This window comes from Schistocerca americana, chromosome 2 (genome assembly GCF_021461395.2).
Source record: "Schistocerca americana isolate TAMUIC-IGC-003095 chromosome 2, iqSchAmer2.1, whole genome shotgun sequence".
Lineage (NCBI taxonomy): Eukaryota > Metazoa > Arthropoda > Insecta > Orthoptera > Acrididae > Schistocerca > Schistocerca americana.
Genome location: NC_060120.1, coordinates 1022903760 through 1022928960, shown reverse-complemented (window position 1 = coordinate 1022928960; position 25201 = coordinate 1022903760). Strand labels below are relative to the sequence as shown.

General features: G+C 39.4%; 1 protein-coding gene across 1 annotated transcript in view; it reads left to right on the top strand.

The window, feature by feature from the left end:
• Positions 1-25201, top strand: part of LOC124595652 (dehydrogenase/reductase SDR family member 11-like) — a 75543-nt gene that overhangs the window by 39827 nt on the left and 10515 nt on the right. Inside the window, exons 4-5 of the mRNA XM_047134493.1 lie at positions 12030-12159; positions 15787-15939. Coding sequence (XP_046990449.1) covers positions 12030-12159; positions 15787-15939 — 283 coding nt within the window. The remainder of the gene's footprint in view (positions 1-12029; positions 12160-15786; positions 15940-25201) is intronic.

Sequence of the window (25201 nt, the reverse complement as noted above, 5' to 3'; positions counted from 1 at the left end):
AAAAATAAGATTGTATTTACCAACGGGGCTGAAGGCGTCATTAATCAGAATGTATCTGTAGCGCTGAAGAGGAAGAATGTGACATTTGAAAATGTGTCCCCTTTCTACAAGTGCATTCATAAACGCTTAAAAGACGATTAAACGGTTACGAAATAGTACATTATTGTTTGAGACTAACTGGCTAAACCTGCTGGAACTTCTTAGGAAGTCACAAAAATTGGGTGACTATGATAAGGTTTAGCATCTTTTACTAGTAATCTAAACGTTCTCGTTCTCAGGTTGAATCTTGCCACTGTTTACATTATGAATAAAATCACCAGAAATGGCGGCTGATGACTTCCAGCGCGAGATGTCACCCTCGTTCTGCTACCGGTTTTGCCAAAGAAGGCAGACAAGCGGACAGAGGTTCGGAGCACTTTCTTGCCCTTGGAGTGGGAAACAGTCCGTAAGAGGCGGAAGAATCAGCAATGATCTATGGCATGAGAATATAGAAGGCAATGGAAACTACTGCATTAAGGACGTGTAATGTGCACCCACATAGTACGTGGACTGTAATAGGAAAAGTGTCACGACGATGTCTCCATTGGCAAAAGATCCCGTACTATTCTTTCACTCAGACAGCCAATGGGGAAGTGATCATGAGAAAACTATTGAATTACCAGCAAAACGATAACGTTGTACAAGTCGGAGCTTGGAATGTCAGAATTTTTAATGTGGTAGCGACCCAAAAAATCTGAACGGGAAATGTAAATATAGTGACGGTCAGAGAAATGAAGTGGAAACTAGATAAGGATTTCTTGTCGGAAAAGTATGGGGTAATATTAACAGCAACAGAAAATGGTGTAAAGGGAGTAGGAAACACTGTGAATAGGAAGGTAACTTTGGTGCCTCTTCTGAATTTAAGCCTATTACTTCAAAATCATTCTTAACCGAATACAGGTACTTTCTCCTTGGTCTACCCCGACTCCTCCTACCCTCTACTGCTGAACCCATGAGTCTCTTGGGTAACCTTGCTTCTCCCATGCGTGTAACATGACCCCACCTTCTAAGCCTGTTCACCCTGACTGCTACATCTATAGAGTTCATTCCCAGTTTTTCTTTGATTTCCCCATTGTGGACACCCTCCTGCCATTGTTCCCATCTACTAGCACCTGCATTCATCCAAGCTACTTTCATATCCGTAACTTCAACCTTATTGATAAGGTAACCTGAATCCAACCAGCTTTCGCTCCCATACAACAAAGTTGGTCGAAAGATTGAACGGTGTACAGATAACTTAGTCTTGGTACTGACTTCCTACTTGCAGAAGAGAGTAGATCGTAGCTGAGCGCTCACTGCATTAGCTTTGCTACACCTCGCTTCCAGTTCTTTCACTATGTTGCCATCCTGTGAGAATATGCATCCTAAGTACTTGAAACCGTCCACCTGTTCTAACTTTGTTCCTCCTATTTGGCACTCAATCCGTTTATATCTCTTTCCCACTGACATTACTTTCGTTTTGGAGATGCTAATCTTCATACCATAGTCCTTACATTTCTGATCTAGCTTTGAAATATTACTTTGCAAACTTTCAATCGAATCTGCCATCACAACTAAGTTATCTGCATATGCGAGACTGCTTATTTTGTGTTCGCATATCTTAATCTCACCCAGACAGTCTATTGTTTTCAACATATGATCTACAAATAATATGAACAACAGTGGAGACAGGTTGCAACCTTGTCTTACCCCTGAAACTACTCTGAACCATGAACTCAATTTACCATCAACTCTAACTGCTGTCTAACTATCTATGTAAAGACCTTTATTTGCTTGCAAAAGTTTGCTTCCTATTCCATAATCTCGTAGAACAGACAATAACTTCCTCCTATGAACCCGGTCATATGCCCTTTTCTGGATTTATAAAGCAGAGATACAATTCCCTGCTCCACTCGTAACACTTCTCCATTATTTGCCGTAAGCTAAAGATCTGGTCCTGACAACCTCTAAGAGGCCTAAGCTCACACTGACTTTCATCCAATTTGTCCTCAACTAATACTCGAACTTTCCTTTCAACAGTACCCGAGAAGATTTTACCCACAACGCTGATTAAGGAGATACCTCTGTAGTTGTTATAATCTTTTCTGTTTCCTTGTTTAAAGATTGGTGTGATTACTGCTTTCGTCCAGTCTGATGGAACCTGTCCCGACTCCCACGCCCTTTCAATAATCGTGAGTAGCCATTTAAGACCTGACATTCCACTGATTTGATGAGTTCCGACTTAATTTCATCCACCTCAGCCCCTTTATTGCACTGCAATCTATTGACCATTTTCTCCACTTCCTCAAATGTGATCCTATTTCCATCATCAATCCTATCCCATTGCACATCGAAATCTGAAACATTACTGATCGTATTTTCACCTACATTGAGCAACTCTTCAAAATATTCCCTCCATCTGCCCAAGGCATCAACAGGATTCACCAGCAGTTTTCCTGACCTGTCCAAAATACTTGTCATTTCCTTCTTACCTCCCTTTGGAAGACTGCTAATTACACTCCAGAATGGTTTTCCAGAAGCTTGACACAAAGTCTCCAACCTGTTTCCAAAGTCTTCCCAAGATTTCTTCTTGGATGCTGCAATTATCTGTTTGACTTTGTTTCTTTCTTCAACATAACTTTCTCTGTCTACCTGAGTTCTAGTATGTAGCCATTTTTGATACGCCTTCTTTTTCCTTTTACAGGCTGCCTTGATTGTGTCATTGCACCAAGCTGTTTGCTTCATCCTACCTTTACACACTACTGTTCCAAGAAATTCTTTAGCCACTTCTAGTACTGTGTCCCTGTACCTTGTCTATTCCTTTTCCAATGACTGTAATTGACTACATTCAACTAACTGGTACCTTTCTGAGATCACTGTTATGTACTTGTACCTGATTTCCTTATCCTGAAGTTTCTCCACTCTTATCTTCCTACATATGGACATGACCTCGTGCACTTTCAGCCTCACAATGCCAATTTCAGTGCAGATTAAATAGTGATCAGTGTCATCAAAGAATCCCCTGAATACAAGTGTGTCCCTCACAGCCTTCCTGAATTCCTGATCTGTTATTATATAGTCAATGACAGATCTGGTTCCCCCGATCACTAAGCTCATACTCGCACAGAGTTGTTTCCCGTTCCTGTTGGCCTCCATATCCTCTACAAATTTACTCATAACCTTTTCAAACCCTTCTGTTCGATTTCCAATCCTGGCATTAAAATCACCCATGAGAAGCACACTGTACTTGTCCTTTACTTTAAGAACTACATCACTGAGTGCGTCGTAAAAACTATCCATCTTATCTAGACCTGTCCCTTCACAATGCGAATATACTGACACAATCCTAATTTTCTTGCTAGACACTGTCAAATCTATCCACATCAGTCGTTCGTTTTCATACCTTATTGCAACTAAGCTGGGTTCCATTTCTTTCCTGATGTAAAGCCCTGCACCCCATTGTGCTATACCTGCTTTGACTCCTGACGGGTAGACCTTGTATTCTCCCACTTCCTCTTCTTTCTCACCCCTTACCCGAATGTCACTAGCTGCTAAAACGTCCAACCCCATCTTACTTGCAGCCTCTGCCAGCTTTACCTTCTTCTCAGAGTAGCCCCCATTGATATTAATAGCTCCCCATCTCGTTACCTTTCGTTTGCCGAGTTGTATCTTAGGGGTCCCTGGTTTGTCAGAGGTGGGACTCCGTCAGCTCCAATGGTTCGAGGCATTTTGCTCCGATTGTTGCCAGCATCATATTTAAAGTACCAGGGAAGAAGGTTGCTAGCCTTACTTGCCCTGGGTCCCATTGAGTTTTACCCCTAACAGTTGATGGACTAACAGGTGAATTTGGTAGTCTTTGCCGTCTGAGCACAAAGGTGACCACGACTTAGAATATGTCCGAGATGCCAGCCTTATTCCAAAGTAACTGATATCCCGACTGTCAGGACCACTTACTTGGTCACTCATACGTTGCCTGTGGGTCATGAACTACAACATGACAACAGGAACCCACATCCTGAACCAAGATGCCGATACAAATTCAGATCACAATTTAGTAGTGATGAAGAATAGGCTGAAGTTCAAGAGACTAGTAAGGAATAGTCACTGTGCACAGAAGTAGGATGTGGTAGCACTAAGAAATGAAGACTATGCTTCACATTCTCTGAGGCTATAGGCACTGTGATAATGAAGAGCCCAGGAGGTAGTTCAGTTGAAGAGTAATGACATTTTTAAAAGGAGAAATCACAGATGTTGGAAAGAAAACCATTTGTAAAAGCAAGGCAACTGCGAGGAAACCATTGGTAATAGAAGAAATACTTCAGCTGATAGATGAAAGAAGGAAGTACAAAAATGTTCAGGGAAATTCAGGAATACAGATGTACAAGTCACTTAGGAATGAAATAAATAAGAAGTACAGGGAAGCTAAGGCAAAATGGATGAATGAAAAATGTAAAGAAATAGAAAAATAAATAATTATCAGAAGGACTGACTCAGTATGTAGAAAAGTGAAAAAATTATTCGATAAAATTATAAGCAAGGGCGGTAACGTTAAGAGTGCAATGGGAATTCTACGGTTAAATGCCGAGGAAGGAGCGTATAGGTGAAAACAGTACACTGAAATTCTCTTTGAGGGGGAGGACTTATCTCATGACATGATAGAAGAAGAAACAGGAGTCGACAGAGAAGGGATAGGTGATAAATATTAGCATCAGAATTTGAAAGACTTTCGGTCAAGTTAAGGTCAAATAAGGCATAAGTAATAAATAATATTCCACTGCAATTTGAGAAATCATCGGGACAATTGGCAACAAAACAACTATTCACATTGGTGTGTAGAATGTTTGAGACTGGCGATATACCATAAGAATTTCAGAAAGACATCACCCAGAAAGTTCTGATGATAGCAAGAGCCGACAAGTGCGAGAATTATCGCAGAATCAGCTTAAAAGAGCTGTTGACAAGAATAATATACGTCAGGATATAAAAGAAAATTTAGCGCCTGTTAGATGACCATCAGTTTGGCCTGGTGAAGACACGAGACAGTAGTTGTGATACTGCAGTTGATAATGGAGGCAAGAATGAAGAAAAATCAAGACACATTCATAGGATTTGACGACCTGGAAAAGGCGTTTGACGACATAGAATTGTGCATGATGTTCGTAATTCTGAGAAAAATAGGCATAAGCTACTGTGATAGACGGGTAATATACAGTATGTACAAGAACTACCAAGGAATAATAAGTCTGGAAGACGAAGAACGAAGAGTTCATATTAAAAAGGGTGTAAGACAGGGGTGTAGCCTTTCGCCCCTACTTTTTAATCTGTATGTCATAGAAACATTTAAAGAAATAAAAGAAATAAAAATTTGGGGTTAAAGGATATCAGTGACGAGTTTCGCTGATGAACTTAGTATCTTTTGTCGAATGAGTATGGAATATGGATTGAGAGTAAATCGAAGAAACGAAAGTAATGAGAAGTAGTAGAAATGAGGACAGTGACAAGGCTAGTATCATAATTGGGGATCATAGAGTGGACAGAGTTCAGGAACTCAGGTACCTGGGCAGAGGGCTGGACGAAGAAAGAGGGACAAAAAATCGGACTAGCAGTGGCGTAGGGAAGTATGCTAGGATGAAACAGACCTACATCTGAGGAAGGAATTTCTGAGAAAGTACGTTTGGAGTGTAGCAGTATATGGGAGTGAAACGTGGACTGCTGGAATGCTGTAACAAAAGACAAAAGTAGCATCTGAGATGTGCTGGTAGAGTAGAAAGTTGAAAATTAGGTGGACTGATAAGGTAAGGAACCAGGAGATTCTCGACAGAATCGGCGTGGACAGAAATGTGTGGAAAATACTGACAAGAAGAAGGGACCGGATGATAGGATATCTGTTAAGGCACCAGGGACTAACTTCCATGGTACTCGAGGGAGCTACAGAGATTAAAAGCTATATAGGAAGACAGAGAATGGAAGAAATCCAACAAATAGTTGATGACGACTAAGAAAGAAATGACGTAATTTTTTAGATGCGTAACTCCCTCATTTCAAGCAAGGCTGTGATCGCATACCATGATATTATAGACATCTCAGAACTCAATCACGAATAGTCATTACAGAGGATAGTAGAAGTGAAACAATGGAACCAATGGAATAATAGAGAGATAAAAAAAATAGAAAGATGAGAAGACTGCCACTTTCGTTGTGACCTCAGTTCTCTGAGATGACCTGAATACACAATGGCAGGGCTCCTCTGGCTTATAGCTAGCCCTGATATATGTACCCAGCCCCATGAGGCGTTTCAAATGCCAGTGATCTGGCGACACAATGCTGAGTTGGGGAGGGGAAGCAGCTTGCAGAAAATGTGAAAAGGTAGCCAATGACTGACACTGACTGATCATCTCCAGCAATATGCATTAACTGTGGTGGGAATCACCCTGTCTGAAGCTGAGATGGGCAGATTTTCGCTCAGAAACGAAAAATTCCCGAAATGAAGGATGGAGTACATCCCTTCGCTGAAGCCAAAAAAGAATATAAAGCAAAGAAACCTCCGCTCCTGCTGTTCTTCAATTATTTTATGAAGAAACCTGTGTGCAAGTTAGATACTATGACACAGATGGTGTCGAATGAACTATAAACCACTGCCAGCACTTGTAGTTGCACCTGTACATGCCAAAGTAAACATCACCACTATTACACATAAATGTTATGAACTGCCTCACATATTGAATGTTACACCAAAATTATAACAGAGAGCCCAATACATTGCCATTTTACAGCAAAATTGTAACAAATTGCTCTATACATAATGATGTTACAGCAAAACTGTAAGAAATTGCCCCATATGTCACTATGTTAGAGCAAAATTGTAACAAATTATATGCTATATAACTATGTTACAGAATAATTGTAACAAAATGTCCTCCTACACCACTGTTTTACAGCAAAATTGTAACAAAGTGCCTGACATTTCGCTATGTTCCAGCAAAATTGTAACAAATTACCTTGTACAGACCAATGTTAACAAAGTTGTAATAGATTGCTCCTTACAATGAAGATGGTAGTATGTACTACTGGGTCAATGATTGTCATTATAACCTTGGCAATAGGACTACACTTCACTGGATGCTTGGTGGATACAGTTCTGGTGGCAATGATGGTCAGTTGATGTAGTGACTGTCATTAGCCCAGATGCAATTGGGACAATTATTGTCAGCTGATATGGGGAGTCACAGCACTTCACATACTATTGGCTGCAACAGTGAAGGTCAGTTAACATAGTTACAACAGTTACCCCACTGAATGTGACTACCATTATCACAAATGCATTGTGATGTGTGCCATAACCAGACAGTGGGTATCTGCTATTGGAGCTCAGTCAAACAAAATCTATACATCACTTGAGAGCTTGGTGACTAAACATATATACACATCTTAGCACACAATCTCTCTTACAAAATCATGTCATTTCCAGATACACCTCCTACATTTAGAACACATCTCAACTTGTGTTGAAAGTGTGCTGGCTAATTATACTCCCATTTGAATTAGTAGTTTTTTCTGTATCACCGTTACGAATTTGATACGAAGTCATTGAGGAGAGGGTGTTTCTCACATTCACTTATTTTTTAACTATATGATTATGTTAGTATGTACTAGATTTTATAGGGTAGGAGCCTATAAAAACACACACACATAGCTTCTGAACTCCTTTTTTTTACAAAGTATTACATGTCCAATATATATGATTCATAGTGTAAGAAGATGCACATTACTTAGCGATTTCGTTTTGTTTATGAACTATCACATATTGCAGGACACATGAATAATCTTAAGTATGATTGCAGTTCCAGACCCACATTTGGTATGGTGAGTTCACACGTATAAGCATGAATTAATGCACTGCATTTTTCATTATAATCCCTTGTGTGTTCAGATGTAGGTTGTACAGTTTGATGTGTAAGTTTCGTCCATTTGGTCCATAAAGTTCCAAAAAAACTAGACATTTATGGCTACCTGCTTAGTCTTTCGTCTGTAAATCTTTTTATGGGATAGCAAGTACACATTACATTCTTAAATATTCATTGTTGCAGATGTTTGGGCTCTGTTTCATTGAAGTTTTCACCATACAAAAAACATTGCAAGTGCAAATTGTATATTGTTATAATTCCTCTGAGGAGGGTTGTGTATTTCTGCTAAGCATTAGGACTGAATTATCATGTAATGGCTGCCATTTAGAGACAAACATAGTCACCATACCAAGTGACCATCCTTGCCCAATCAATAGTATCTAGTGTAATAGTTGCAACTATTTCAATTGACAATAATTGAACCACCATACATAATTGAGGTTTATGGTGAATACCATTACCAACTGACCATAACTGCCCCATCCACTAGTTTGCTAGTCACCATATCAGCTGACCAGCATTGCCCCAAAAATGAATTGAGGTTAGTGTCAGTCACCATATCAACTGACCATTGCTGATCCCAAAATGGTATCCACCATACTATTGGAGTAATGCCTCTCACTATTATATTGGCAATGGTGTCCATCATTTCACCAGTTTTATCCAGTATATGTCTGTGATGATTGGTGTAAATGTTAAAAATTAGTGTACGCAACGTTGATGTATGGGATATAACATTTTGTAGGGCTACTCGTTACAACTTTGCTGTAACATGACAATGTATGCAGCAATTTGTTACAATTTATTTTGATGTTTATCTGTAACCAAATATAAAATAGGAAAATTCTTACAAATTTGCTGTAACATGGTGATGCATAGGGCAATTTCTAACACAGTGATGTACAAGGACAAATTGTCTTGGTGTTTACATTGTGCAATAGCACTAATTGTCACTATCAGCAGAAGCTGACAAACGTTTCTTAGTTAAGATATAGAATAATATCATAGCATGGGGATCATTACAATGTTTATTGAATTTGATAAACATTTTCACTAAACAAAGACGCATTTTTTACTAACAACATACACGATTTAGACATGGGAATGACATTATTATCATTTATACAAACAGAAAATCATTCTAACTGTAAGTTCGCATTAAGCCATATGTTAGATTATTAGAAGTTTAATATGTGTTTTGTAATGTTACAAAACAATTCTGTATGTATTTTGACAAGTAAGAGAGTTAAGTTTTTTTTGGAGCAAGAATGAATTTTCGTTCATGATTATAAATCTGTAAATACCCTTGCATATTAAGATAAGCAACCTGCATTTGTTTTGTACTTGAAATCTTAATATATTATAATAAATTATTTTTTGTGCAAAGTTAATGCTTTTTAGATCTCGTCTTTTCCTCTCTGTATGTAGAAGCTTGCTCCATAATTCTCTTTGGCCATGTTATGTTATGGCTACAACCTATATTTTGTGTATCGTACTACGAGAATATAAAGTTTAAGTGATATAACGAATTAAACACTTTGTCAAAATGCATCATTTTTAGTACAGTTTCTTGTGATAAAGTGTTGGGAAACGTGACGTCATTGCACTGAACACCAGTAGAACAAAACTTCAGATATGCCCAAGTGAAAAAGTCATCAGAAATATGAATTAACTAGTCAACAATGTTGGTTATATTTTCTAGTGTAGAACATGATGCAGTCTTTTCTTTCCCCCTAAAAGAGTGCTTGTTGGAGTGAAGCATTATTGAAAAACACCTACAAATGTTTATCCACAGTAACATAGCATCACATGTACCTCAGATTAAATGTTAACACTCTTTACGTTTTTCACGGATATTTTGGCACTCAGTTTAAACTATCTGTTGCCAGTTTATTTTCACATACATTGTAGAAGTGGTATTACTGGATGTTACATCATTTACATACTGTAAATGTGGTAATAACAGTATGAAAAATAAAAGGTGTGTACATACCTGATGTGTCTTTTACATACCTTCCTTTTAGATGTAGAATTAATGTTGATCACCAGATGTAATGTGTCTGTGTGCATGAGTGTGTGTGTGTGCATGTGTGTGTGTGTCTGTATACATCTGTGGCTACATACTTTTAATAAATCATACAGACAGTCTGGATATAGATATATTTAACTTATGGGCTCCATTATACTTTACACCAAGCGTCGTACAAAGATCCAATAAGCTCTTTGACAAGTGCTGCTTAATTTGCCAAGTTACACTGGTTTTAACTATATCTTTATATTTTTTCATAATTAATCGATTGATTTTAAACATGATGCTGTATTCATTTTGGGTGAGTACGTTTCAACAAGGCGAAGGTGGAGGTTCAACAGCTATGTTGTGATTAGCTGCTTCCTTTTAATGGTCAGTAGGATACTGTAATGTCATTGTCTGTTTCGTTTGATTTGCCACAGTTGTTCCAAGATAAAAGGTGTGATTTCTTCGGTTGTAACATCATAGAAATGGATTATAGCTTGTGACATAATGGATACGGTAAATGACCTGTACATATGGCTGCAGGTTTGTAAAAAAAGTGCTGCAGAAATCCCATATACATCCTACTTGGATCTATTGTTGGTTTTGTGGGTGTATTACAGTTTCACCAGATCTCTGATTTGCTGGCACTCTTCAAGGATCCTTTGAGCTACCATAGCAGTTATAAGTCATGACTCCAACTGCACATGACTGGAATGAGAAGTTGGACTTTGGAAGACATATGTGATAAAAAGTGCAGAAATCCATCATGAATAAGACGTATACAACGTCTAACAACAAGTATTGGCTTATATATTCGCTTGTTAATCGATATCTCGAAATACCGATAGGAGGAAGTAAATCTTCTGTTGTCATTAACGAGACAAATTGCGAACCAGTGGGAGAATAATACTTCTCATAAGGGTACATTACTGCATAGTTGGAGCGATAATTTATAGACCACTGCAATATTATTTACAGCAACGATAACACAGACAAAGTCGTATCGAGCAGGAGCTTCGATCTTGCATTTAATTTTGTGTTCAATAGTATGTGTTACGCATGTGAGTCCTGTGAGAGATACGTTAGAGACAAATTGTACAAACACCAGAATGCAGTTCCAAGAGTCCAAGTTCATGAAAAGCACAGTAATTGAGAAAAGAATAAAATAGGTTTGGAACTCATCTCTTATGCCACTCAGTCTGAACGTTGCGGTCACACGAAAGGAAACTAGGGAGAAATGAAGGGAATTAAAGTTCAGACAGAAGTAATCCACGTTTACCGTTGGAACTGTAATTCGGTTGGAGACGATAATGGGAGATGAGTTAAAGTGAATGGTTTAGTGTCCTCAAAAAGATTACAAGGTAAAAAGAAATGAAAGTAAAACATGGGTAATTGAGGGTATTCGAATTAAGTAAAACGATACAGAGGGAGTTAGGTGATAAAACAAGACACTAAAAGTAGTGGACAAGTTTTGGTCTCTGTGCATTCAAATAGCTGATGACGGCAAGGAAAAAAAACTCTTTTTAAAAAGAGAAATATGTTGACATAAAGGCATAAATTTGGGCGACAGGAAGCTTTTTATGAAAGTATTAGTTTGGAATGTAGCCTCTTGTGTACGAGAAATGTGGGGAACAAACGGATAAACGATGATGGTTAGTCGAATTTTGGAGAAAAGAGGTTATTGGAATTGCTTGACCGAAAGAAGGGATAGATTTATAGGAAGCATCGTGAATTAGTAATTTAGTATTTCAGCACAGAGTAGGGGAATCAACATTGTAGAGCAATCAAAGGACTGAATATAGTAAGCAGGTTCAAGTGGATATCCACTTTAGATTTAGCAGTTACCCTGCTATGAAACTACTTATATAATGTAGAGTAAAATGGAGAACTGCATTAAGCATTCTTCAAAGTGATGACTACAACAACACCTGATATACAAAACTGGAATATCAGGCCTATGACTCTTTATTTGAGAAATGTTTTAGTTGTCTGTACAGGTCGCTCTAGAGTAAAGTATCAGAGTGCAGCTTTTCTCCTCATAAGGCAGTCAGCTACTATGTCAGAGTCCTGCAACTATCTGTTCAATTTTCCAGCATCGCAGGACACATGCCGCCGTTCTTAGCCGCAGGAGCGATGTACAGTGCCAGCAAGCATGCAGTGAAAGTCTTGCTGGAAGGGTTGAGGAAGGACCTCACGGCCAGGGGTAGCAAGATACGAGTAGGGGTAAGTCACCTAATATAGTCACAACAATGCAGCAGATGGGTACAGACCCTGCTATTGCACTGAGTGAACCTGCATAACGCCAGGGCAGTCTGAATTGTCATAGTAATATTCGTTCCACTTGCTGGGACGGATCTGAACTGGTTGTACACACTAGTTTGTAAGACAGAGAGGTGAACTGGCGCCCCAAGGATATGTTGGGAACAGTTATTCATTCTTTCCCTTAATTTTTTTCCTGAATAATACAGTGAATCCAGGAATGATGCCTCTAACATAAAAATAGAAAATAAATCAATAATGTAATTTCTTTAAGACAGATATTGCCAAAAATCTGATGAGCAACGCCACTGCAAGAGGAAGCACTCTCAATATGAATCCCAGAAATTGAGGAGGAAGAACGTGATGAAGGAAAGAGCAAAAGGAAGAGACAAGCAATTAATGTTTGTTTTACACCACAAACAGTCGTGGGGGCCACAATCACTCAAACAACTAAATTTTTAAAAGATTACGTAACTAGTTTCGTCACACTGAGTTATCATTTTAAAATGTAATCACAAACCTGGAAAACTGACTTAATAATTGCAACCACACTTCTTTGAAATATTACGAAGAATACATTAAAACCTTAAACCGAAGCAAAGCCTTCTTTGAAATATGATGAAGAATACATCAAAACCAGTAAACTTACGCAAAGTCAGCAGAAACGGGTCGCGAGACGTCACGACAATTTTTGGTCGATAAGTCATTTCACACTTTAATGCAGTGTAGATGAAAACTGCATCTGGACGAAAGGTATTATATGAGTAGCCCCGATGCAAAAATAGGTTTCAGTGCGCGAAACCCGCTATAAACCTTTGAAATTGGCTGTAGAAGATGTTGTTTGGTTTGCAAAAGCCGCTAACTGCACGATGTCTTCTGGTGCAAAGTCTGATAAATGTCCAAAATTTGTAAAACCTGCGAAGTTCAATAGGCGTCGCAGTTGCTGTACCAGATCCTGATGCAAGGAACGCGAACTGACACCAGTGTTACCAATCTAGACATTCAAAGCTACGTTTCAGTTTGTTACGATTCGAAGGGACATTTTTCTCATTCAGAGTTAGGGTGGCTACGCTGTAACGAACGTGTACGCAACAATGAAGCTCTCGCTGCCGATTACTTGTTGAAATATGCACTAGTGAGCACAGTTCAGCTGGTCAGTAGGATGTTTGTTGATGTATTTGCGTGAGTCTTTTGAAGAAAACAAGTTATTTTGTGGGCGGCTTAAATGCAGCAGATGGTACAAACAAAGTTTGCATAATTGAAACAGTAGGAATTCCACAAGAGGTCGAACCTGTCGTAGCAGTTGCAAATGACCAGAAGGAGGGCGAAAGCCCCTCATGGAAAAGCAAGAGGCAGCCTGATCAGTGAGAGAGAAATGTTACCAGAAGAAAAATGTAAGAACATGAAAAGTATTACTAAAGCAATATTATGCAAAGAGTACTCTGTTTACACTAATTGTTATGACATACGTGGAAGGATTAGAGAAAGGTATTGATAAGTGACATTTACAGATTCAGAAAGCCAAAAAAATGGTGTTCACGAAAAGCATAAACAAGATGATTTCTCTAGTTCGTGGAGAGCCCTTCTACAACTTTGAGACTGGAGACGGGAAGAGTATCCTGAAAAGGAAAAGACCAACACCAATCACAGCTGGAATAAAACTTTCAGAAGTCAAACTCGGAAACATCAAAAAGCTTTTATAGCTTTTATAGCTAGTCTTCACGACTAGGCGACCAACAGCAAACTCAAATTCTAATCGAGGTTTTACACGAGCAGGCAGGGACACCGCTGCACCTGAAGATGCGGCAAGCGATTTTGAATTAATGGGTAGTGTTGAGGACGATGTCACTTGAAAGCAATTTTCAGCTGATTTCATTTTGTAGAACTTTTTGTTGCTATTTTAACTAAGATGCAAATTCCCGCCAATTTTATTATTTTCCAAATCGATTTCGGTGGTTTACTAAGATGCAATTACAAGCTTATTTTATTTTCTGTTATATCTTTTGATGTGAAAAACGGAATGGTATATTTTTTTGTAAAAAACCACAATGTTGAGCATTCATGTCTGTTCTCTTTCTGACATTAAATAAGTCAGTTTTTCCCGGTAAAATAATGTTCCCTTCGTATTTTTATATGCCAGTTTCGTAGAATTTTCAGATTTTTCTTTGATATAAAACGTGTTGCTTTTATACTCGCAATAAGTGAATTCCACCTTACGTCATTCGTAACTAACACCGAGTAGCGGATTTTGCAGCCGAATATTTTTTAATACGTAACTAGATCGATACATTTGCAAAATCCACTAACTGGATAAATCTGGTGAAAAAAACAGCTAAGTCAATAATTCACTTACGATTTTAACGTATAAAACACAGTTACAGATTTCAACCATTAATACCGTGTATCTAATTATTTTTCACCTATTTTTAGAAAAGAATTGAAGTCTTTAACTTCAATAGTTTGGGTGAGATGAGTTTTTCGGGATATTTCAGTTTCGCTTATCATGCCGTTAGCGGCTTTCGCATCTGGGTTACACATATACAGTACTATTGTATTACGTCCTGCAGTGATGCAACGATCATTTTTGTGTTAGCCCAAATGGGAGTGCATCGTCTTTGTAAGATTTCACTAGGAGAACACAGTACGATTGCGTGCTGTGTTCTAGTTTTGGACTTGCTGCACGTTATAGGAGTGGGACGTGTGATCCTACGTTTGCAAAATGATTGTTGTATCGCTGCAGGATCGTATCGTAATGCAAGAGTATATAATGTCTTTCTTCCTGATGCAGTTTTCATCTACAATGCATAAAGTGTGAAATGACTGATCAACCAAAAATTGTCATTGCGTAACCCGTTTCTGCTGCCTTCGGTTCAGTTTACTGGTTTTATTGTATTTTCCGTAATATTCTAAAGAAGTGTGGTTGCAATTATTAATGCCGTTTTCCAGGTTTGTGATTACAATTTGAAAATGACGACTGACTGCGCCAGAAGTAGTTACGCAGCCTTTTAAAAATTTCATTGCTTTAGTAACTCTGGCTTGACGACCGTTTATGATGTCAAATGAACATTTTAAATTTGAATAGATTTGTTTAGGTCCCTCCAATTGTAAACCTGAAAATTATAGTTGACGCTCTTCTATTGCCATACATACACGAGTAAAATTAATGTCTTCTCATTATAAACCTGTGACATGAATATCTTTTATACACTGGGCAAAAATATGTTATAACCAATATCACATCGTAAAATGCCAAAAGCAAATTAAAACGATAATCGTGGGTCAAGGTTTCACGTAGAGCGGGCGCTGTATGAAAATGTCAATGGACGCCTTGGGGGGGGGGGGGGGGGGGGAGGGGAAGTGATATTTTTGTCACATAAGAGAATCATCCATCCTATCTCCTGTAAAAACTCAAAAATTTTGCGTATGTAGTTTTGTTACACCTGTATTTTGCACTCATTTTTATTGTAAAATTGCATCATTCTTCAGCTTCATGTTATAATTAGAATCGTATTCCACCGATTTTCGTTCAAAGACCAAATTTTAGTACATGACTATGCTAGTTGTAACTAAGTAATGAACATTTCATTGCAGCAAATTTCCCCTGGTATGGTGGATACCGAAGGACTGAGGAGATCGTTGCCGAAGTTCGACTTTCCCAAAGAGGTAAAAGAGTCGCCTGCCTTGCATCCAGAGGACATCGCTGACGCTGTTGTTTACATGCTGTCGCGACATCCGCGCGTACAGGTCAGTAGTGGTGTTTCCTACGACCCGCAATCCTGGTATCACATTCCGAGTAACTGAATGAAGCTATCAGGGAACAGCTCTGGTATCAAGACGAGTCGCATAAGAGGGAACACACAACATTGCGGCAGGCGGACATCGCACTATTCCGCTACCAGACACTTGTATTGCATGGCGAATAATCCCCTGTTAATTTCTTCCCCTTCACTGTTAACGAACGTGACTCTATTTACCATTTACTGCTGTGACATTGCTAATTTCGGATCGAACATGAGCAGGACTTTTTTGACTGAAATTAAAGCCAGTCTTGCAGATGATACACTCTGAATATTTTCACAAAGATCGTACGAATTTAGCATGTATTTAAAAGATTTACTCCATGTACCAATAACCATCGTCATTCCGTTTCATACTCAGCCCTAGCAGTTCCACGAACAGACTCGTACTGCACTGTACTGCCAGCCGTTACATCCAGCTCGCCTTTCGTCATCATCAATGTCACCCTATCCCCGTTATTATTAGACAAAAGTCTGCCAGATATGACGGAAGACGCTATTTTCATTCTAAGCTTACTGGAAAGTGACGTCAAAATGGCGTATACTCGTCCAGCCAATTTGTCGACAGCTGTCAGGTTTCTTTGTCACATCGAGTTTTCTGGAAGTCGTCATTTTGACGTCACCTTTCAATAAGCTGTATAAGCTTTGAGAGCTGCTAATAGATATGGCACTTCACTCAGTAGAGCTAAAAATAAAATAAAAAAGATGTCATAGCCCGACGTGTAAGGATACGGGATCCACATAATGCATCTTGTTTAGGATCGCGTCAGTGGCCGGCACTAGAGCAAACCGCAATCTGGGGTGCTGTTTTAATATTTCGAAGGTTGTCGCTTAGACGTCAAGCTATGGAATACTACGAAAAACTGAAAGCGGTCACGACACATCGAATGCACTAACAACGTCAATAGGAAAGTTGCCTACCGTTTATCGATAAACGAATTCGTTATTAATTAAATGGCTTCAATACAGTGCTGAGTTGCGAATGACATTTGATAATACAACATCGCCAGATCAGGCACTCCTATTTGAAAGTTATCTCTACATGACGCCAGAGAGTATCGTATATTAAATTCATGTACAGAAAGATAATATTTTGTTTGTATTCGATGACCAACAAGTGTTGCCGGCCGGTGTGGCCGTGCGGGTCTAGGCGCTTCAGTCTGGAACCGCGTGGCCGCTACGGTCGCAGGTTCGAATCCTGCGTCGGGCAGGGATGTGTGTGATGTCCTTAGGTTAGTTAGGTTTAAGTAGCTCTAAGTTCTAGGGGACTGATGACCACAGATGTTGAGTCCCATAGTCCTCAGAGTCATTTGAACCATTTTTTTTTTGTGTTTTTATCAAATTAATGTTTGACATAAACCTGATGCTGTGCCAGATATGTAAAATGTAATAAGGCACTTGATTAATTTTTTTACCGATTAAAATGAAATTCGTCAATCCAGAACTATGTCTAGATATCTTCACATTATCACGATATCAAAACGTGATTCTTAGATTATAGTTAGTTTCCTGATCGGTACCTAACAGATAACACTCACGAACCTCCATACTACCAATTTTAAATGCAAAATTCAAGAAAACTGTGTTCTTTGAAATACAAAAAAGTAAATGGATCCTTTTTTATACTTCCTACACAGCATCCTATACTGCAGACAGTATTACTTGCAATAGGGGTGTTAGGTTCAACACCACATCCAATAGATGTAGTGGTCTTATAGATGTAGTGATTCCAGTTATTAGCAACATAAAAAATTGCATTCCATCATTCTCTTTTTTTTTTATTTCATCAAAACAAAGTTGTGACGTCACTGGTTGTAACATAAGTGACTGGTCACATACCTTCTCCTTCTATATTAAAAAAAAAACTATCATGAGAGAGCATTATTAAATCCATATCTTACAATATTACAGATAGACGTTATCTAGTTCATATTTATGGCATTCCATCGCACATTAGTAATGCATATTATACAATTCATCGGATAGTCTTTGAATATTTAGCCCGGAATTTATTCTTATTTTCTTTGGTTTACAGCTTGAAAAGTGTTACCATCTGTTGCACTACAGCAGTACTCAATCCTCTCAGCTTCCATAATGAATTCCATTTCTTGTGCGTGTCAGTACTTTTCTCTAGAATTCGCTTGGCCAGACGGATATTACGTAGCATTTACGAAAATAAATTATACGCGGTTACATTCTGCACTGCGTAGACAAAAGACAACGAAACATAAATTTACAACTTTGTATATGTACGCATTCGTGTGCACGGCTGTAGGTTGTTACCACATGTGTGTTTCCCGCAACATTCAGGACGCCTTAGACGAACAAAAGAAAAAAACTGGTCCCTCAGAAACGATGTTATCACGTACACTTAATGTTTAACATCTTTTAGTATTAACTTACGGATTCGAATTTCAACATACCTACTGCTTGGATTTTTAATAAAAATCAGTCTTTCGATACCTGCAAGTAGTGAACACATGTTGCGAACATCTCAGGCCTGACTCCATACTTAGGACGTACACTGGATGAAAGCTAAACTGCTTTCAAAATTTGATCGTCTTTCGTCTTGTTATTCAAGCATTCCTCGAGCGACTTCTGGCGTCAATCTTGTACTCAGTCTTCCAAGGTCTTCTTTGATAGAGGGTCGCAATCTCGACGTTTTCAGAGTCAGCCAGCTTTCGAAATACATGTAATATGATCACTCCATTGTCTCCTGTATTCTATTAATTCGTTCAGCACGTTGTAAACGTTTAATTCCATGCGGATATCCTTGCTTCTGATCACGTCTTTTCTAGAGAAACTCTCACACAGCTCGCAAGTGCCTCAGTCTAGTGGTCTAGGGCTGCAATCGCTATTCTTTTGTAAAATTTTGTTGTTGTAGCCTTCCTCGAATTGTTTCTCAGGAATTTTTGTGTTGGGCCACACATGTGACTGAACTTTCTGTTTTGATGATGGCGTCAGTACCGAAAAGTCAAAATACGTTGTAGATATCTGAAACCTGAAAAGTGTGGCACTTATGATTTATTAGCACTGTTTTGGCTGCTACAAAATTTTTATCCGCGAAGTATTTGTTTTGCTTTTCAATATTGATAATTCATTACCTTGAAACGTCATTTTGAATTCGTCGTATTATTACCAAATCGTCGGCATTCAAAGGAGAATTTAAGATTGTGTCAATATTAGAACAGAATATGGTTGTTGAAAGTCTTTTCGGGTTTGCTGCCGGATCCTAAAATCACCTTGACTCGATATTTCGGCGATCCAACTGTTCGCCATCTTCAGGAAATGCTGCTTCTGCTGATGAGTCCCGCTGAGAACTGACGCAAGATTGCAATTCGACGTCCTATATAGGCCACCGTTCAATACACGGCGCATGCGCCGCCCATCACGGTTTATGACTTCCAAAACAGGGAGGTGGCGCCGCCCTTAGTGAAACACTGCTGGCAACGATATATCGCAATCAAGGCCGCATCGAAGAACGTTCAGTTTTCATGCGAGATAATACAGGATTCCACGTTTTGCTAAGAGGAAACACATGGAGGACTTCGAGGCTATGGCACTGAGGACTTCAGCTTTGCAACCAACGTGCTTCTGGAGATACGTGGACGATACCTTCTTCGTATGGCCGCATGGACGTGATGCTCTTAACAGGTTTTTGGACCACTTCAACTGTCTTCATCCCCGTATCAAATTTACTATGGAGGTTGAAAATGATGGGATGCTTCCATTTTTAGACGTTATGGTTTATAAAAAACCAGATGGAACTTTGGGACACAGCGTTCACCGAAAGCCGACACACACAGATTTGTATCTGCACCCTAAGAGTTGTCATCCACCACACCAACGTAGTGGCGTCCTTAGGACTTTGGTACGGAGAGCATATGCCATTTCCGATGCAGACAGCTTAACCCAAGAACTTGAGCATTTGATGACTGTTTTTAAGGAAAATGGATACACCGAGAAACGGATTCGTCGGGCTATGGAATGTGGACCGTCTCCGGAGGTGTCCGAAGAGGAACATAGATCTGTGGCCTTTCTTCCTTATGCTGGAGGCTTATCGTTTAAGATTGGACGAATTTTAAGGAGTTTTAACATTAAGAGTGTGTTCCGTCCACCCTCTAAGATTAGGGCTCTGCTCGGCTCTGTGAAGGATGATTTGGGACTTAAGAAACCCGGGGTGTACAAAATCCCGTGTCAATGTGCAGAAAGCTTACGTTGGCCGTTCTATTCGCACAGTGAATGACAGGTGTGTGGAACATCGCCGTCACACGAGGCTACAACAGCCGGAAAAATCGTCCGTAGGAGAACACTGCCTGAATGAGAGACATAAAATGAAATTTGAGGAAACTGTTATAATTGCCAACATTTCCGGTTTTTCGAATAGTGTGTATAAAGAGGCGATCGAAATTAGGTTGGCTGATAATTTAATCAACAGGGACAATGGGTTTCCTCTTAGCAAAACGTGGAATCCCGTATTATCTCGCATCAAAACTGAACGTTCTTCGATGCGGCCTTGATTGCGATATATCGTTGCCAGCAGTGTTTCACTAAGGGCGGCGCCACCTCCCTGTTTTGGAAGTCAGAAACCGTGATGGCCGGCGCATGCGCCGTGTATTGAACGGTGGCCTATATAGGACGTCAAATTGCAATCTTGCGTCAGTTCTCAGCGGGACTCATCAGCAGAAGCAGCATTTCCTGAAGATGGCGAACAGTTGGATCGCCGAAATATCGAGTCAAGTTGATTTTAGGATCCGGCAGCAAACCCGAAAAGACTTTCAAGACTTATTACGCCGGGAAAGCCTACGTAGTCACAGAATATGGTTGTTGTTTGGTTGTTTCACTCTCGTCCGTATAAATATTAAAAACAGTGGGAGTTACACAGCTACCTTGTCTCATCTCTGTTAGTCACAATTACTTTTGTTATATGACGGTTTAGGTGTACGTTCGGTAACGTATTTTGGTAGACATAACTGCAGTGCTCCTACTGGTGTATGTGATACCCTCTCCATCACATTACTGTCCCCAGTTTAGCTTTAGATATATTGTCGACATATTTTCGGAAGTATCACGGGACTTCAGAAAGTAAGTGAGTTTACAGTATCACTGCTCAAAACATTTGTGGACTATTACGACAGTTATTTCGGAAGATCTCCATTTTAAAGTACGGCTACGTTGTCCTGACGTATGTATAACATCCGGTGTGACTATATCTGGTGACTGTCCTCGTTATATTTCAAGTGAAATTCTAAAATATCAATGTTACGCACATTTTGAACTGTTTTATACAGTGTGGCGTAATATTTTCATATAATATTGTAGACATTTCCTATAATTTTTGACAGTTCATACCATACATGTGAACTAGATGACTACATATGACACACTGCGCCTAAAATCTAGATCTGTAGTAAGAGAGACAGATGGTATTATGCTCGGTGCTGACCTTCTTCCTCTCATTCATTTATTACTGTTTTCATAAAAGAGATAAAATGTTAATAGAAAGGAAAATTTGCGACTGAAATTTAAGTCCTGAGTGCAGGAGAACAAATTTCTCCTGTTAACTATCTCATGGAAGGGGAGGGGGGAGGGGGGGCTCACAGATCCACTATTGTTCGGCGAGAGTTTTCAATATGAAGAAAGACTGCCATCGTATGGCATTAAAGTAATTACCCCAAGCACACTCCGCTACTGCAACCTGTAACATTGCCCTCCCACACATCACTATTAAAATTCTCCGTCTTTGTATAAATTTTGAAAGCTTTGCGAGGCGTAACATATACAAAAGAATAACTTTTTACGTATCTTCATTGTCTCTTTGTATAGTCTTGTATAGTCTTGTATAGGGGTACATTCTTGCAACTGAAATTTCGAATTTGTAGATTCTTGATGATTAAATAACAGAATATGATCTGCCTGTATTATTCTTGAAATTTATTCTTCATCACACCTTTCAACATCTCACCGGTTTTACATTATCCACATTAAGATAAAACCAATAATTACATTGTTGATGACAAACTTAGAAAACGTCCGCTTCCATCAGAGGCATTTCCACCACCACTTACATTCGGCGGTACTCACATTATTCCAAAGAGTTTACAAAGCAAAAGAGTTTACAAACTTTCTTTGCAAAAGAAGAACCTTCACAAAATTATATCTTTAGTTTATAAGTAAATCCAGAAATAAATTTCGTAATTAGAGATAGATTGTACAATTAATAACATGAGTATTAGGTATTCCAGAAATTTCGTGATTTCAAATATTTTTAAAAGAAGAGTAATTTTATCTGTTAGTACATATCGACTGTAACACATTTATTGCTTTTTTATAGATTTTAGCCGGAAATATAATACATCGTATATAAAATCATAACAAATCTTTTAATGAAACAGCTGAGATAATCTCCACCTACGCAAGAATCGATTGTATAGATAGTACCCGTTATCCCCATAAAAAAAAGATAATGTTAGAGGAGAGTGATTCATTATAAACCCTAAGATCTCTATTTTTGCCTTTAATTTTCATATCTTTTATGAAAATATTAATAAATAACGTTTACTAAGCATTTTTACGGTTTACTTGCAATACAAGTAAAATAGAGCCTGAAGATTAAAAAGGAAGGTTCCACGCACGCTCTCAACCCCACGATCCTCGGATTACCAGAAATTTTCCACTACGAAAACAGCTTCATAGGACGTGGCGCTTACATAAATGGCTCATGGCTCGCCATACCCACGCCAGTAATACCGGTTTCAAGGTTCTGTACCTCAGTCGGTACAAACCTGTCTCTTACAGGCTTACCTTGTCGTCGGTCTCTCTATCTTTCTGTCTGTCCGACTGTTAAAAACCATTTTTCTTAGGAACGGGTAGACGCATCAAGTTGAAAGTCATGACACATATTAGGAGCTACAGGGCCTTGGCGGTGTAAGACAATTGGATCTACCACGTGAATGCAGTCAAAAGTTACGGCCATTTATGTCACATATTATGATGGTTGCCAATTCACTCATCAAAACCTAAACGCGTTGACCTAGAATCATGAAATTTACAAAAAAAAAAAAAAAAGAAATCTCAGTAGACGTAAAGGAAAATATCAGAAAACTTTTAATCTATAATTACATTACGTGAAGAAAATATATTTTAATAATTTGTTATCCACCTGTCTGCCTGACTGTTAAGAATCCTTTTTCTCAGGAATGCGTGGACGTATATAGCTGAAATTGACATCACTTGCTAAGGTCTCTGATCCCTTGGCGTTATAAGAAATTTATCCTTGTAAGTCAACATAATCAGAGGATAAGGCTATTTATGTCACTTATTTATATATTCGCAAACTCAATTGAACCGTACAGGGTACTTCTCGTTGACCTACATTCAAGAAATTTGGCGTGTAGCAATATTTCACAGCAGAAGTGAGGAAATAAATCCGACAATTTTTAATTTGTAATTGTATCACATGAAAACAAAACTTTTGTCATCTGTTTTCCAACTGCCTGTCCTGTTGAGGAATAGGTAAACGTATATCGAGCCTGTATCGATATCGGTAACGGGCAAAAATCGCCGAAATTCTCGATTCCCGGAATGGATGAATTGTCTACAGGATGTTCCCGTAAGAGCGTGCAAAAATGTAACAGGACATAGAGAATGCACCACTGAATAATTTGAGGTAGGGAACCTGGGATGGGAGAAACCATTTTACGGAGATACTGAAGTAAACTTGTCTGCCGTTTTGTCCAGATTTACTGTTTTCTAGCTTATTTGCAACTAACGTGCGTACAAGTTTACGCGGTACTATGCTGTTTGCTTAGATGTACATTCTTTATTTCCGAAAGGAAACAAGGAGGACGAGCCTGAATACTAGGAAGTCGTGATACAGGTTTTGTTTACCTTACTTGTCCATAAGGTGGCTCTGTTGTATCGTATTTACATTGTATCATGATGGAACGTTCTATGACTCATCGACATACCCAGTCATTACCCAGTGCTATTCAGGGACGTACTTCACTACATGATGGAGCAGTACCGGAACAGTTTCGCAGAACTCACTGACATGCACTTTCTGTGTATGGGGAAGTATTTTGCAATACTTTAGCTGCTGAAAGGCTCTGCAGGGAAAGGTTCCTTAACAGGCATCTCTCGACCGACAAATGCGGGAGACTGGTTCATTGAACAGAAGAAACGAGGGACCTGGCAACATGAGGAGCACTCGCACACCCGATTTTGAAGCGGAGGTGCTGAAACGTGTTACAGCGGACTCCGCTACAAGTGCTCGTCCTATCGCACGCCAAATGGGCGACGCACCTTCTAGCGTGTGCCGAGCACTCCACGAACAACAATTACACCCATATAACCCACAATGGATCCATGCACTAAGGGTCGCGTTGTGTCAGTGGATGCACCAACAGTGGATTGATCGACCAGATTTCCTCCAAATCGTGCTGTTTACTGACGAGACCTCATGCGACCATGATGGTGTTTCGAACAGCAGGAACAACCATGTGTAGGATGAGGGAAACGTCCACGCTGTAGTAGGGTCACATAATCATGAAGGTTTGGTGTGAACATCCGGACCGGCATTGCAGGCGACAATCTGGCCGTGTGAATGGCCACCTGTACTGGAGGTTTGTGCAAAGAGTTCTACCTGAGTTGTTGGAGAACGTACACTTGGCTGTTCGTGAGAGGATGTTGATACCACATGACGGTGCATCGCCTTGCTTCAATGTGGGTGTCCGCAACCATATCAGTGCTGCATTTTCTAGTCGCTGGATTGGAAGGGGAGGTCCTGTCCGATGGCCTGAGAGGGCACCTAACCTGAATCCCCTTGCTTATTTCTTATGGGGATATCTAATGTCATTTGTCTGTGAGACCCCAGTCGGTACGGGGAAGGAATTAACTGCCATAATTGTAGCTACCTGTGATGTGATTCTAAACAGACCAGGGATGTTTGTTAGGCTACGCCAGAATCTTGTTCGCCGATGTCATAGTTGCATTGAGGTTGATGGCTGTCAGTTTCAGCTCATTTAGTGAGATAGAGTACAAATGGTACACACATCAAAAACAGTCTTGCATCACCCGGTTCCCAGAATTCCCGAAGATAGGCGATGACTGTGCACATTGTATCAGAGACACAGTTCCTTTGACTGTTCAGAGATGCCAGTAAATCCGCCCAAAGATGTAAACAACCACGCATCAGCAGCGCCTATTAG